The sequence below is a fragment of the Heterocephalus glaber genome, unplaced genomic scaffold, assembly GCF_053883595.1.
Source record: "Heterocephalus glaber isolate CG9 unplaced genomic scaffold, H.glaber_assembly_v1.0 deba00001757, whole genome shotgun sequence".
In the NCBI taxonomy this organism is placed as follows: Eukaryota; Metazoa; Chordata; class Mammalia; order Rodentia; family Bathyergidae; genus Heterocephalus; species Heterocephalus glaber.
The window spans coordinates 3,763,681-3,779,908 of record NW_028258454.1 but is presented as its reverse complement, the minus strand read 5'-3'; the positions used below and the strand labels follow the sequence as shown (position 1 = coordinate 3,779,908).

The 16,228-nt window shown below is 39.1% G+C and overlaps 1 protein-coding gene across 4 annotated transcripts in view; it reads left to right on the top strand.

Annotated features, from left to right (window-relative positions):
- Iqgap2 (IQ motif containing GTPase activating protein 2) overlaps nt 1-16,228 on the top strand; it is a 284,128-nt gene that overhangs the window by 237,737 nt on the left and 30,163 nt on the right. For all 4 annotated transcript variants that reach the window (XM_004870168.4, XM_021248556.2, XM_087201158.1 and 1 more), the window contains 6 exons: nt 6,757-6,906; nt 9,551-9,714; nt 11,650-11,874; nt 13,870-14,010; nt 14,363-14,447; nt 14,866-15,098. In XM_004870168.4, coding sequence (XP_004870225.1) covers nt 6,757-6,906; nt 9,551-9,714; nt 11,650-11,874; nt 13,870-14,010; nt 14,363-14,447; nt 14,866-15,098 — 998 coding nt within the window. The remainder of the gene's footprint in view (nt 1-6,756; nt 6,907-9,550; nt 9,715-11,649; nt 11,875-13,869; nt 14,011-14,362; nt 14,448-14,865; nt 15,099-16,228) is intronic.

The following is a 16,228-nucleotide window of genomic DNA, read 5'->3' as shown; positions in this document are numbered from 1 at the left end:
CCCTTTAAGTTTATTGGTACATTTTAGGTACAAAATACAGTTACATTCATCATTGAGATCTTGTACCATTACGTGAGTATCTTGGTTCTTATTTTTTTCCCCTTCCTCTGCCCTCCCTTCACCCCCTCCACCCTTCCTTATTTGCAAAGACTTTGTTTCCATTTTTTTCCTTTTCTCATATTTTTTCTTTTCCCTTTTTTCCTTTCCCCTACCCCTCCCGCTTCCCCTGCTCCTTTATATCTTTTCTTCCTATTACACAATACCAATTATACATTTTTTAAATTACAATATCAAGATCTAGGAGACATTACAACAGATTTTACAGAATTTAAAAGGATATAGAAAGCATATTTCAAAAATCTGTTTTGAGATAAATTTGACAACTTCTAAGAAGTACCTTGGAAGACAAATTAATGAAACTAACTCTGGAGGAAGTATAAAATTTGAATAGCACCTATTAAAGAAAGCATATTCCTAGCTTAAAAACCTACCTATATGACAACAGCAGGCTCATATACATTTTAACTGATAAATTATATCAAACAATTAAAGCAGAAAAAAGAAGGAACACTTCTTCCCTCATTTTAGGAAATCAACATTGTGCTAATCCTAAAACTGGATAAAAATAATAGAAAAAAGTATAAACATAGATAAAATTTGTTTAACAAAACAAACTGTTAGAAGTCAGATCTGGCAGTATGTAGAAGGTGGTTTTGTTATAGGGATGGCAGTGTTGATTCAACATTAGAAGAGCCACCCCTAAAAGTCATCATTTTAACAGAGGAAAGGAAAAAGCCATATGATCCTGTCAGTAGTTGGAGAAAAAGTATTGGACTAAATTCTACAGCTGTTTATCAGGAGACTAGAAATAGAACAGAACCTTCTCAACAGATTAAAGACATGTACTCCATACTTCCAGTGAGAACGCCTTGTATGAATGGAGAAGATACAATGCTTTCTTCTTAAGGTGGGGAATAAGGGCAGATATGCTTACTCTTTATCTGTCCATTAAACTTTGAAACCTAGTCCCAACCAAAATAGTCTGGCAATAAAATGACACGACTAGGATAGGATTGGCACGGCAGAAGCAAAATCTTTATATGTAGATGAAATGATCATCTACAGAGAAAATACTAAGAAATCTCTAGGAGCCCCTAGGACTTGTACTTGAATTTAGCAGGATTAGAAAACACAAGGTATATATAAAAATTCAGGTCTGTGTATACTTTCTATAAATGAAGAATTGGATATTGAAATTGAAAAGTTATGTATAAGTACAAAGGACCTAGAAAAGTTAAAAAAAAAAAAAAAGCAGTGTTGGAAGACGTTTAGTACCTATTTTTAAGACTTCTTCTAAAGCTGCAGTAATCAAGGCAGTGTTGGTGTAAGGAAAGACATATAGATCATTTGAATAAAACAGAGAATCTAGAAATAGAACCACACATATATGGTCCACTGAGTTTTGAAAGATTATTTAACATTAGCATTTTATAGACTATAAACTCAATTCAAGAGCCGAGGAAGAGATAGTGTTTTCAGCAAATGGCACTAGAACACCTGGTATCCGTATATAAAAAATTAACCTTGTGGGCCCAGGGATTTAGCTCAGTGGTGCCGCTGCCTGCCCCGCCAGCACAAGGACCCGAGTTCAATCCCCGGTACCAAAATAAAAAAAAAACATTAACCTCAACCCTTTGTTTCCATACATGAAAATAACTTGAAGGGATCTATGAACCTAAATAAGAAAGCCTAAAAGTATAAGCCTTTAAGAAGAAATTATAAGGGAAAATATTTATGAATTCTGGGTAGTCAAGAACTACCTAGGATACAAAAAACATGATGTATAAAAGAAAAAAATTGATAAATGAGATTCCATCAAAATTTAGAACTTTAAATGACATCATTAAAATGAAAAGTAGTCCTTAAACAGACCATATTTACAATGCATATAACCTGTGACCAGAATATATAAAGAACTCTTACAGCTCATTAATAGACAACCCAATTAAAAAGTAGACATAAGAAGATGATAAATAGCCAGTATAGCACAAGGAAAGGTGTGCAACTCTAGAATCAGAAAAATACTAATCAGTACAATAACAAGATTGAATTATGCACTCATTAGGGAGATGAAGTTAAAAGTTTTAAAAGCCTTGTCATGACTTTTTCTTTTTGTTGGATTCTCCCCCTTTGCGTTTAATTTGTCACACCCAATGGATTCATTCATCTGGGTTTCCTGGGGTTGTGATCCTCATTGTCTTTTCCTAGGGTATTGTCAAAAATTTTCTGGAGTGCTGGTTTGGTATTCATGAAGTTCCTGAGGTGCTCTTTATCATGAAAGTATCTTGTTTCTCCATCAGTTTTGAAAGATAGTTTTGCAGGGTACATCAATCTGGGTTGGAGGCTGTTTTCCTTTAGGGCTTGAAATACATCACTCCAAGCTCTTCTTGCCTTGAGGGTTTGCATTGAGAAGTCTGCTGTGATTGTGATGGGCTTTCCTTTGTATGTGATTTGTTTCTTTTCTCTCACTGCTTGTAGAATTTTGTTCTTCTGTTGGATTTCTGGAATCCTAACTATTATATGCCTATGTGTAGATTTTTTTTTTATCAAGGCTAGCTGGAGTCCTATATGCCTCACTTATCTGTATGTCAAGTTCTTTTCTCCTCCTTGGGAAGTTTTCTGCCATCACTTCTGTGAACATTTTTTTTATGTCATCTGCACTCTCTCCTGTTTCTTCATTGACTCCAGTCAGTCTTATGTTATTCCTCTTTGCATCATCTAGCAGCTGCTGGATTGATTTCTCATTTTCCCTTACAATTTTAAAGCAATTTTTCTTTTCCTGGTCCCTAATTGCAATCTTTTCTTCTATATGTGAAATTCTATCCTCACATTGATTCATTGTGCTGCCCAGACTTTCGATGGAGTTTTTAATCTCCTGGAAATCTATTTGCATCTGTTTTATGGATTCCATTTGTTTCCTATGTTGGGATTCCATCATGTTCCTCAGATCCTCTATTTTTTTATGTATCATCTCTAGATTTATTAATCGTGTCTTACACTATGAGCACAATCCTTGCTGTTACCTGAGTAATTATTCCTGATTTCATTTTTCCCAGATCCTCTTTTGTTGCCAGTTCAGAGAGTCCAGGTGGTCGAGTATCAGATTTTTCCATCTCGTTTCCCTTTGGGGTTGCTGTGGGTGATCCGGAAGTCTGTTTTTGAGGCTTGTTTACGTGTCTTCTTATTTCCACGGGGCGGGGGGGGGGGGCTGTGCTTCTGGCGCCCATGCTGCTCACCTTCTCTGCCCTTGGAGTGTGGGATGGCAGCAGGGGAGCTTCCTTCCGGGTGCTAGCCCAGCCCTTTATACTAATCCCTAACTTCTACCAAAAAAAAATTATAATGTATTATCTCCATGTAGATTAGATAGCCTATTACCAGGGGAAGGGAAAATCTCACAGTAAAAGCACATTGAGAACGTGGAAACATCATGAACAAGCCAAATTCTGTTGGTTTTTCAAACGAGCTTTCCTCACATGTTCAATATGGATTCAGTAACAATATGACAAATTAAATTTTGGTTAATAGAAAGTATCTGCCTGTGTTTGCCACCCAGTCTGGGTTGGCCTTCATTCCTCCACAAGCTTTCCAAGTCAGAGGTCCCCAGGAAGTGGGAGAAGGGGACAGCCTACAGGCGAGGCCTCCGTGCATCTGCACAGCCTAGCTCTGTTCCTGGTCCTGGGCTTGACATCTGACCCGGATGTGTCCTTCCTCATCACTCTGTCTGCCTTCACCAGATCTATGTTCTAAAGGGAAGGAATTCAGTTCTGCCCTTGAGCTTGATCACCACCCCTCCCTTCTCTTCTCATCTATTTATGTCCCCAAAAAATAGAATAAAAAATCACCCTGAAGATGAAGTCATCTCCAGACTTTAGAGCAACCTCCACTGAGAATGTGTAGTTGGGAGAGGAAGAGGGACTATGGCTAACATGATAGTTTGTCTTGATTTATTTCAAGTCTTTTTCTTTTTCTGGCTGTACTTGGGTGTGAACCCAAAGGCCTTTGCACTGTGCCACATCTCCTGCCCTTTTTATTTTAAAACAGTGTCTCACTAAATTGTCAAGGCTATTCTCAAACTTGTGATGTCCCCCTGGGGCAGTTAGTTGGCAATAGGGACAGGCACATTTTTGCTTGTTCAGAGGCCCCTACTGGCATTGGGTTGGCAGGGACGAGGGATGCAAGAGGGCCAGTAGTGCATGCAGAGCAAAACATGTACTGCTCCAGATGCTCACGATGCTTCCTCCAAGGACAGAGGTCAGGTGTCCCTGTGGTTGGCTGCAAAGTCTTATATGGAGGGTGGACGTAAAGCTTGGTGAAACCACTGCAAGAAATTTTAGGGACAGCAACTCTCTTGCTTCAACAGTGGGACAGTGATCCAGTGTTACATTCCAGGGGAGGCACTAGGGAAGTGACTCCTTTCAAATATGAGTCATGTTTCATTAGCACATTGTGGAATCAATTTAGTATGTCACAGTCAGCCGTTTTTTTAGTGGAATACAATAAAGAATTGAAAAGATCAGAGTATGTCCCAGGAGTAAAGACAAGTGTGTTTCATATAGCGTGTGTACTTACCAACAAAGGATACAAAATGTATTTCTTAATATGAGTCTCTGTACACACATTAATTTGGTAAACCTTAGTCTGAAGGACCTCCCCTTGGTCATGACCCATAAGTGCCTGAAGTGACCACGTGACAAGATTTTCAGCCACATTCTCCTAGATCCCTTGTAAATGGCTAAAGAAGCATGATGAGGGGAAAAACTTAAATTTTGTTAAATGTGGGCTGGGGATTTAGCTCAGTGGTTTCACTGCCTACTGTGCAAGCCCAAGGACCCGAGTTCAATCCCTGGTACCAAAAAAAAAAAATTGTTAAGTGTTTAGAGAAATCTTTTTGCTTCTATATCTAATTTCTACATTTTTTTAAAGTGCACAATTCAGTTGTGTTTAAAATATTCATAAGATTTTTCTGACCATCATTTCTATGTAATGCTTGAATATTTTCATGCCAGAAACTCCAAAGGAAATGCTCTGGAATTAGATAATACTGATAGTTTTACTGCATTATGAATAGGCTAAACACTACTGAATAGAACATCTTCAAGGATGAATTTTATAGTACAATATGTGAATTATTATGTTTCTCTTCAAAAAAAAAAGAACTCTTATATGCAGTAACAATAACTGCATTTTCCTTTTACCGCCAGGCTTGGCAACCGCTAATCTACTTTCTGTCTCTATAGATTGGCCTGTTCTGGACATTTCATATAAATGGAATCACACATACAGGGTATATTGTGATAAGTTTTTTTACTTCGCATACTATTTTTAAAGTCATCCATGTTACAGCATGAATCAGATTTCATTGCTTTTTATTGATGAATAATATCCAATTGGTGGATATACCACATCTCCATTGTCCATTCATTAACTGATGGAATTTGCACTGCTTCCACTTTTTACATATTATGAATATTACTGATGTTAACATCCGTCGTATTACTTCCTGTGCTCATGCACAGGCTATGTGTGGACATGTGTTTCATTTCTCTTGGATGTAGAATTGCTGAGTCATATGCTAACTATTTTGAACTTGAGAACCAGCCAAGTTTCTTCTAAGTGTCTGTACCATTTTACATTCTTACCAACAAGGTGGGAATTTTCTAATTTGTCCAAATCCTTACCAATATTGTTTAAATTTCATTTTTTACAGATACTTGTTATCTTTTTGGTTGTAGCCATCCTGTTTAGTATTCAGTGGTATCTTGTAGTTTTGATTTGCATTCCCGATAACCAGTAATGCTGAACATCTCTTCATGTACTTCTTAACCATTTTTATATCATTTGGGGAAAATGTCAATTCAAATCCTTTGCTCATTTTTTTCCCATTTAGTTTATTGGTACATTTTAGGTGTACAGTACAGCTACATTCATCACTGGGATCTTGTACCTTTACATGATGTATCTTGGTTCTTATTTTTTTCCCCATTCCCCTGCCCTCCTTTCACCCCCTCCACCCTTCCTTCTTTACCCCTTGCTCATTTTTATTGAATTATTTGTCTTTTTAATTTTGAATTGTAAAAGTTATTCTGGATGCAAGTCACATCCAACATGGGATTTGCAAATATTTTCTTCCATTCTGTGACTTGTCATTTTATCTTGACAGTATGTTTTGAATCATGAAATACTTTAATTTTTATGAAGTCCAATTTATTCTTTTGTCACTTGTACTTTTGGTGTCCTATCTAAGAAACTATTGCCTAATCCAAAGTCACAAAAATTTTTGCCTAACTTTTCTTTCAAGAGTTTTATAGTTTTAGCTTCCATTTAGTTTTTTATCTCTTTTTAGTCAGTTTTTGTTTGTACTGTGAGGTTGGGATCTAACTCCTTTCTTTTGAATGTGGATATTTAATTGTCCCGGTGCCCTCTGTTAAAAAGACCATTCTTTCTCCATGGAATTTTCTTGGTGCTACATTAAGTCCTAAGGGTAAATAAGTGCAGCTTTGGAGAACACATGTTACAAAAGCCAAATTCACCTGCAGGTTATACTTCCTTAGCTTAACATTCTCTGTCCCTGTGTCTCCTGATGCAGGGAACATGGAAAGTTCATCTTTTTGACTGTGTGTGTCACAGGAGATGTATGAAGGGAGGAGATCAAGAATTCTAGAGTTAAAATGAGTAATGTCATAAAATTCTTTACAGGATGTAATCTCACACAGAAAAAAGCTGAATAAGAAAAAAGGAGGAGAAGTGGAAATACTGAATAGCATTGACAACCAGGGAATCAAAAGCTTGAGCAAGGAGAGGAGGAAAACACTAGAAACATATCAGCAGCTGTTCTACCTTCTCCAGGTGAGCACTACTGGGTTTTCACTGTGAGTTTTGGATAAACATCATTTTCTACGTCTGCTTGATAGTGATTCTTCCCCTGAGCATCATTGATGATAGCGAATACACCTTGCACATATATAAGTATGAACTCTTACTATAAGTAACCCTGGGACCCAGAGAGACCAAGTACTGCAGTTCTTCCCATTTTACAAGTGACAAAACTGAGAAACAGCCAATTAATGATAAGATAGGCATTTGAAACCCAGGCATTTTGACTTCAGAGCCCATGTTCTTCATGACCATATTATAGTACAGTGGTGTACACAAACAGTGTGGGTCTAATAACCACACAAACAGAGGCTGTTAGCCATGAAAAAGCTGAAATAACTGAAAATCAGATCTTTACCAGAATCAGCCGGTCCTTCTTTAGAGAAGAGAACCAGGAGGCTGGGATTGGGAAATGCAGCGTCCTTCTTATCCAGTTATTTTCATGGCATTACTGTGATCTAAATGAATTATAATTCTCCATTGCTTCCGGAGTGCTGGTGAGAACTAACAAGTGTAATTGTTTATGACTAGATGTTGGTGTGGACCAGTTCTTGTTTGCCTTGACTACTGCTTGACCTCATCCACCCCACTAGCACAGTTAGTCACAGAGGAAATGAGTAAATAGTAAAGAGAGACAGAAAGAAACAAGCCTCCCCTTCAAGCCTCCACTCTGTGGGTCGCTGACTCCCTTAAGGCCTGGAGATGCCCGAATCTTTTTTGGAATGAAAATGTCACTGCCATTCCATGTATGTAGAACACGGTACACAAACCATAAATAAGAGTTGTGTCTATCCCAGTTGAGTGACAAGATGTTAGTTTCGGTAGGTGGTAATTTAAGAATTCTCTACTTGGAATAATACATCTTTTCCAAACAGATGTAAGTGCCTCAGATGGCCACTGTGTGGCAGCATAGGAGGAAAAACGTTAATGATTGCCTGGAATCCTCTGCCTCACAGAAACAACCTCCTGAAGCAAAGGGAAAATTGTTGGCAGCCTAATTTAGATGAGTATGAGTAGTCAACCACCAGTTGGAAATTAATCCCATGTGTTCACCAGTTTTATACATCCATGAAATCTCAAGTTTAGGTAGATTCTTCCACATTTAATTTTTCTTAACATGACAGAATTTGTCATAAGAAAAGTAAAACTCGACCTAAAGTAAAATTCAGTGACCTAAGACTTATATTGTTTACCCTGTTAAAAAGTAGAGATTCATTTAGAGAAAGTAGCAAATACAGGAACATGTTTAGAACAATTCTACTAAATTTTATCTTGCAGAAAGTCTCAAACATATATCCCCAGGGCTGGGCCATTGATTTGTATCAAGTGATGTGTCTTTTGCATTTTTTCTCCACCATTTCTTCTCTCCTCTGTTGTGGGGGCCGTTAGCCTAAGATCAATGAAGAAAGTACAGAAAAACAAATGGCCTAGATTCCTAGATTACACTTTAGCAAGAGTTCTTGAGCAAAGCAGCAGGCCAGCTAATAAAGGTTTTGCTTTGGGTTTGTATCTTCAGGGTGACTCTAGAGTTAGTTTTGGGATCACCTAAAGACAAATGACAGGCCTCTTTCTTGAACCCTAGAGTGAGTTTCCTTTCTCACTATTCCCATATGCTGAGTTAGAGTTAGAAAAGAATTGTTGCAGAGCTGTCAGGAAAAAGTTATCCTAAGTTACTGCTTCTTACAAGTTCAAACAGTCGTCATAAACTCAAAAGTAACACTAAATAGTAAAGTAAACTAGAGTTTGATTTTTCTTGAAACTGCTAGAGCACATTTGGTGAATACTAGCTTTCCAGCATGTGAATTAAACATTTTCTTTTCTCATCAGAAGGAAGATGAGCAGGGGTAGGAGCCTTCAATGTCTGTGTGAACTGTGTCTCCTCTTTAAATGCTACTTTTCCTTTCAACCTCCACGGGGTTAGGGTAGGTGCTGGAGGGGAACCCCATGACTGTGAAGGCTGGCGCTGTACCCGATGGAGTCCACCCTCAGTGGAAACTTGGGGCTCCAGTTCAGTTTTCTTTAATTCTGGTCAGTCTTTTGAATTCTTGTTTTGCTCTTCTTGTTTTTGTTGGTGGTGCTGGTGTGGAATTTCCCTCATCAACTCCCTCACCGTTTGCCCCTCCTCAGCCTCCCTGTGGAGCACCGTGGGCACAGGCTTCTCATTCTCTTTCTAGTCTCCGGAGATGTTGTTTCTTTTATCATCCAACTGTCCTTCTAGGCTAGTCTCTGGTTCTGAGTTCTCAATCCGTTCTTGGCAGCCTCCTTGGATACCAGGTTCTATGGGATTACTCTGCTCTCTTCTTCATTGCTCAAAAAAATATTAATATGTGGCTCCAAATGGTTGACAGTGCAAACTATATACAATATGTTACATAGTACAGAAAATATATACTATATAACATTTAAGTCCTGTCATACCTTTCTGGTACAGCTTCCTGTATTACAGTGTTAATTGTTAGCTGATACCTTTAATGTCATTTTATTGCCCAGGTTCTTGTCTATTTTCTTTTAATGACATTAAGTCCCTGAAGAGCAGGAAACCAAATACTGCTTTAATAATATATTAACTGATAGCTTGGGGGGTTGTTTTGTTTTCTTCTTTCCTCTTTCCTTTTAGACCAACCCTTTGTACTTGGCTAAGCTGATCTTCCAGATGCCACAGAACAAATCAACTAAATTTATGGACACTGTTATTTTTACACTGTACAATTACGCCTCTAATCAGCGGGAAGAATACCTGCTCCTCAAGCTTTTCAAAACTGCTCTGGAGGAAGAAATAAAGTATGTATATAAATGTGTATGTACAAATACCAATGCATAGGTCCCTTTCTTAGTGGAAGTGACCTCAGATTTACAAAAGTAATTTTTAAATTACCATGCTATGTTATCCATGCATATTAAATACATCAAAGTTCTTGAGACTGAAATGGAATCTCCATGGATGGTTGAATTTCTGCAAACTTAGGGCTTTCTTACACTTACAGCTTTCTCCCACCAGTGATCCCTAACTCTTTATTTTGCATGTCCACAATTCCTGGAAACCAACAGCTTATTGGAAATCAATGAGAAAATTTACTTTATCATATGAGTGATGTGGAGGTTGTGTTCTCTTCTAAATAGTCTTCCCTTCTTATGAGACCCATAGCTGCTTTTGCTAATTTTATTTTCTTAATGTGAAAAAAATGTGGAAGTAGCTATAATAAACAGGGCCCAAAAAATATTGCATTAGAAATGTCCTGTGTCAGGTTGGACCTTAATTTCCTGCCTAACTTCTTGGAACTTTAAGCTGTGCCAGTTCCTATGGGTTTCTGAAGCACAGGGGCCAGAGAGCCCTGTGGAAGCCAGAAGAGGTAAAATTCATGAGAAGCAGCAATGGCATGTGGTAAGTCTAAATAAATGCCGTGTACAATGTGATAGATTTGGACAGATTTCAGAAAGAAACAATCCAACTATGTTGACTGAAAATCATTTTATAAAAAAGGATCCACTTGACCCCCAAACTTTGGGGAATCATTACAATTTTTATAAGAATGGATTAAAAGGGGAAATAAGGCTCACTCATGGTAGAAATCGTATGGGCACAGGTCCATGAAAGAAAGCAGATGAGCTGGCCAACATGTGGCTTGGTGAGTACGAGGAGGTAAGGCTGAGGAGGTAGAATGGAGCCTGGTCACAGCAGACACTGAGGAGAGGGCCAGATGTTCAGGCCCTGCCTACTTTCTGGGGAGTAGGAAAGGTCTGATCAGAAAGTTGATGTGACCACACTGGTTTTCGAGAAGATCGATCTGCTGTCATGTATGGACTGGGTGGATTAAACTTACACAGCTCAGAGAAATGGGGGGATCAGAAGGAAAAAGATACAGTTTAGATCTTTAGCACACTAGGTTTGAGCTATAGATGGAGAACATGAGGGTGGAAATGTATAGGAGAACATCAGAAAGTCCAGACTGGCCCCAAGGAGGAAGTATGAGTTAGAAATTGAGATCAAAGGACAGGACCCAAAGAGATGGTGGCTGAGGACGTGTGTGTGATGAGTGAAGTCTCAGGGCACAGCATGGGTAGGGCAGGACCTCAGACTTCACCCCATCTGCCCCACCATATGCAATTAGAAAGGGAGAGAAAACAGAATTTTAAATTGGGAAGAGGAACCAGCAAAGGAAATGGAAAGGAATGACAGGATAAGATAAGGACCAGAAAAGGGCAGTCAGATCCTAAAAGGGAAGGGAAGTGGGACAGGGGAGCTGCAGGGAAAGGGGAGGGGCAGCCAAGGGAGCGAGAGGGAGAGGAGAGGGAAGAGGTCATGGAAGAGCTCTCAGCCACGCATCTTGGCCAGGAAGCTACATGACGATGAATTTAAGTGGGATCTGAAGACACAGGAACAGCTCATGCAGTCAAGAAAGTTATTTTTAAAATTTGGTAAATAGAAGGGGACCATACTTGTACAGCATCACTCAGTGTTGTTAGTCTTGGTCCATTTTCAACTCCTGTCTGCCTTCTAGATTGAAACTGGGGCCGAGTCCTTATTTTTAGATCCTTAACTAGCTCAGATAAACACACATCTTATAAATGATTGCTTCTTTTCAAATCGCACCAACATTGATGTCCCTGGAGAAAAACAGTAACTCTGCAAAGCTCTTGCCTGCCAGAGAGAACAGACATTGTTTAAAACTCTGTCACAGAAGTGAACCATTTTATCTTGGCTTGGGCTTTCTTTAGGTCAAAGGTGGACCAGGTACAGGACATCGTTACTGGTAACCCTACAGTCATCAAGATGGTTGTCAGCTTCAACAGAGGAGCCCGGGGACAGAACACCCTGCGTCAGCTCCTGGCCCCAGTGGTGAAAGAGATCATTGATGACAAGTCCCTGGTCATCAACACCAGCCCGGTGGAGGTGTACAAGGCTTGGGTGAACCAGCTAGAGACACAGACCGGAGAGGCCAGGTAACAAAGTCAGGACGGCATTCTGTAGTCACTTACACATGTACATTTCTGTAAGCTCTTAAACTCTAAGCCAAAAAATTAATCAAAAAAGTCAGTTTTAATCCAAAATGTGGTCTTCATTTAACATACTCACACAGATCACTCTCTTAGACCCTTAGTGATCTTGACATGAAATGTTTTCAAATATCAAAACCAGTTGATCCCTAAGGCACAACTCCTGTAATTTTCTCCCTCCTTTATTCCTTATATATTTCTATGCATGGACCTACAGGTAGTGTAAACTTTTTTTTCTGGCAAAAATCTTTCCTGAGTTGCCAAGTGAGTAACTTCCATATATAACCATGAACAATCAAGGTAGGATGTGTTTGTCCTAGGTGGTGGTTTGTAAATGTAATCAATCCCAGCCTTTTATTTCCTGAAAAAGTAAGTCTTGTGAATACTTAAGATCTGCACAGAGAATTATGAGGTGTGATCGAAACATATGTTGAACATGTTTTGTGTTTTTAATTACATTAAAAGACAAACACATTGCCATTAATCTCCCTTGAAATACTACTCCCTCTCATTTCCAACACACTTACCCCATCAGTCTTGCCACTTTCTGAAGAAGTTTTGGACGTCCTCTTGTGTTTTCAGTTGTGCTGTTGTGGCTGCCTCATAATTAATTCAAAGCATTTACCTTTCGTGGTCATTTTGATTTTGAGGGAGAGGCAGAAGTCACACAGTGCCAGATCTGGTGAATAAGGTGGATGAAGACAATATTTTTGTTTGTTTGTTTGATTGGGTTTTTGAGACGGGGTCTCACTATGTTGTTCAGGGTGGCCTGAACTCAGTATGTAGCCCAGGCTGGCCTCGAACTCACAGCAATCCTCCTGCCTCAGCCTCTTGAGTGCTAGGATTACAGGCATGTGCCACCACACCCGGGCACACTATAATGTTTTTATGAGCCTGGCTTTCCATTGGATGGCAGTGTTTAGCAGCATTCACCATACTTTTGATCATACCTTGTAAAGACACTCATGAGAGAAGACTTTCATGAGGCAGAACTGTAGTATTTTGAGGAGGATTAATGGCAGTTGTCTTTTACTATAGTAATTGTATTTCAATACTGACTGTATATTTTAATCAAACCTTGTATGTAGGTGCTTGGTGTACAGCACTGTTTGTAATAGTACAAAGTCAGGAAAAGCCAAAATATTGAGCTTTGGAGGATTTATTAAATAAATAAATTTTTATAGCACATAATGGAGTAAGTAGCTATTTGGAATGGCAGTATATATATATATTCATATATATGAATATATATTATATATATTTATATATTTACTGGCACAGAAAATATGGTCATGAGCCAGGTGTGGTGGAGCACACCTGTAATCCCAGTACTCAGGAGGCTGAGGCAAGAGGATTGCCACAAGTTTGAGGCCAGCCTGGGCTGCATAGTGAGCTCAGGCCAGCCTGAACTACATAGTGAGACCCTGGCTCAAAAAACAAACAAAAATATATATAGTCATGATATATTTTTCAGTTACAGTTAGGTACAAATAATTCATTTTCTTTTTGTAAAATACTGGCCATGTATGTACACACATACATAGGAGCTATATGATATATATCATTACACCCATGAATATGAAAGGCCCATACACTCTAAAGTGTAAAAATTGCTTGTTTCTGTGTTGATACTGTTTTTCTTTATTATGTGTGCAATTTTTCTGAAATAAAATACTCCTTTGATGAAAACAAAGGAGAGGCTAAGGGTGTAGCTCAATGGTAGAGCACTTGCCTAGCATGTGTGAGGTCCTGGGTTTGATTCCCAGCACCACAAATAAAAGAAAGTAAGTGAGTTATCTGGATTTCCACTGGACTTGCTAGTGGAGCCAGTGGGTAACCACCAGGTCACCACACAGAGCTTGATGTCGAGCCAGTGTGGCAGGCATGTTAAGACTCCTACTGAGGCCCCAAGTCCACTTAGAGCCCTTGTTGTGTTTTCAGCAAGCTGCCTTATGATGTGACCACAGAACAAGCCCTGACCTACCCTGAAGTGAGAAACAAGCTGGAAGCATCCATTGAGAGCCTGCGAAAAGTTACTGACAAAGTTCTGAATTCTATCATTTCCTCCCTTGATCTGCTGCCGTAAGTTGGATTTGTAGCAGCTTTGACATGCTTTGCCAAAATCTCTTGGAAAATTAATGCAAAATAAGCCCTAGTAGTGAAGACAGGAGTTCTCCTTCATATTGTGTTTACTATTTTAAAAGATGGTTTACTCGTAACCTTTTAAATTCACATCTGTTCTCTAAAGGAGGAACTTTGATCAAACACTGCATTATCATCATCAGTGGCAGTCCTGTGACTCACTACCATCTCATTTTATGTTGAATTTTTAGGAAAACTGCTGTGCTTTAGTGACTGGAACAATTGCTGTGTGTTTCTTCCTCACTTAGCTTTTTTCCATTATTTTTTTTTTTGTCATCTGTTTTACATGTAGTTATGGATTGAGGTATATAGCCAAAGTACTGAAGAATTCCATCCATGAGAAATTCCCAGATGCAACGGAAGATGAGCTGTTAAAGGTAGATTTTTAAAGGGTGATGTCACGATAGCTTTTCTTTGGGGGTGTGAACCAAAATTACAAACATACCACTTTGTAAAAATTTTCCCCAGGTATGACTATTTAAAATAAGATACAGATTCTATTTCTAATGACTATCATGCTGAGGTTAATTTAGAAATTTTAGACATTATTTGCATTTCTCTAAATTGGAGTTTTTGGAGGGCAATGAGCATATTTTTCATCAAAAATAATTTTGTTAAATATTTTAGTGGGTGATTATATTCACTGCCTTTACTTAATGTGTTATGAGGAGTCACATGAGAAAATGATCTGCTTTCTCTTGGGAAATGTAAATGAATATAGACTATAAGAAACAGCAATGTAAACCCTTACATTTTCTCTTTTTAAAATGGTCTTTGTCTTCTGCATCACCCCAGATTGTTGGAAACCTTCTGTACTATCGGTACATGAACCCAGCCATTGTAGCACCGGACGGCTTTGACATCATTGACATGACAGCCGGAGGACAGATCAATTCTGATCAGAGGAGAAACTTGGGGTCTGTGGCCAAGGTTCTTCAACACGCAGCCTCCAACAAGCTCTTTGAAGGAGAAAATGAGCACCTCTCATCTATGAACAATTATTTATCGGAGACGTATCAGGAATTCAGGTGAGGAGAGCCATTAGTTTCTAATAAACATGCAAGAAAGTGGACCAAAAGTAACCTGTGTTCTGTACCTGGAGCTCGGGCTGTGAGTGGAGGGAGGACAGGGAACCCAGATGGCTACAGTATTTCTTCTACCAGGTGCCACTCGGGGAAGGGAAGGGACAGAAGAGCAGGTGATGTTGCTGATGCCTGGTGATCCAGCCCCACCCAGCCCTGAGCTTCCTGCTGCATAGAGGGCCCTTCCCATGTGTATGGTGACAAAATACTAATCCTCCCTGGTGTGCTACAGTCTCACAGTACTTCCGGAAAACACTTACAAGATAGCTCATTTCTGCTTTGTTGAACTTAAGAATAGAGTAATATTTTTTACAAGGTTGTTTTCCAATCAGGAAGAATTTCCCTTATCTGTAAAACAAACAACAGAAGGAAATGAAGTAGATGGAAGAGTTGGGAAAACCCCAGAGTTTATATTTGTAGATGATTGTGCATGCATATGTGCTGTCCTGTTCCCAAGCCTTTCTTAGATATGTAAGATTCAATTCTGTTAACTATTTGTGTTACAAATTGTGACACCAATCATTCCACCAGTTGAGTGCTAGTTAGGCTCACTTGTCCTGTGGTTCTCTGAGCAAACTCTGTCTTATTGGTCTTTTGTTGTTCTCTGGTCTACAGTGGATTGTGGAAGTGTAACACAAATTGGCTTTTTTCAGCCCATGCTTGGCAACTGATTTTTCCTTCTTCAGTTTTCTCCGGGTCAGGGACTTACTTAGGGTCATTCATGATTACCTCTAGGTAAGATGTTGATGTTTTGTAAGAAAGTTACCCCGAGTCCTCTTAATGCAGCAAGTGCTCATTTCTCAAGCCACTAATTCAGTTGTCACTAATTGAAAAGTAATATCTGTTGCCTGTATTCCTTGAAACCTTTAACTGCTGATAGAGAACCCTTTTCCTTCCTTTTTTCTGGAATGATTCCTGTCAGCATCTGTGTTCCCAGCTCCTCTTCATTTAAAGAGAAACATAACTGAAAGCCTCCCCTTGCCTCTTCTCAAATTTACTCTTTTCCTCTTCATGTTTATCCATTTGTGCAAGGGATGTTTGGGTAAAACTACATGGGACTTCTCCTAAACTCATCA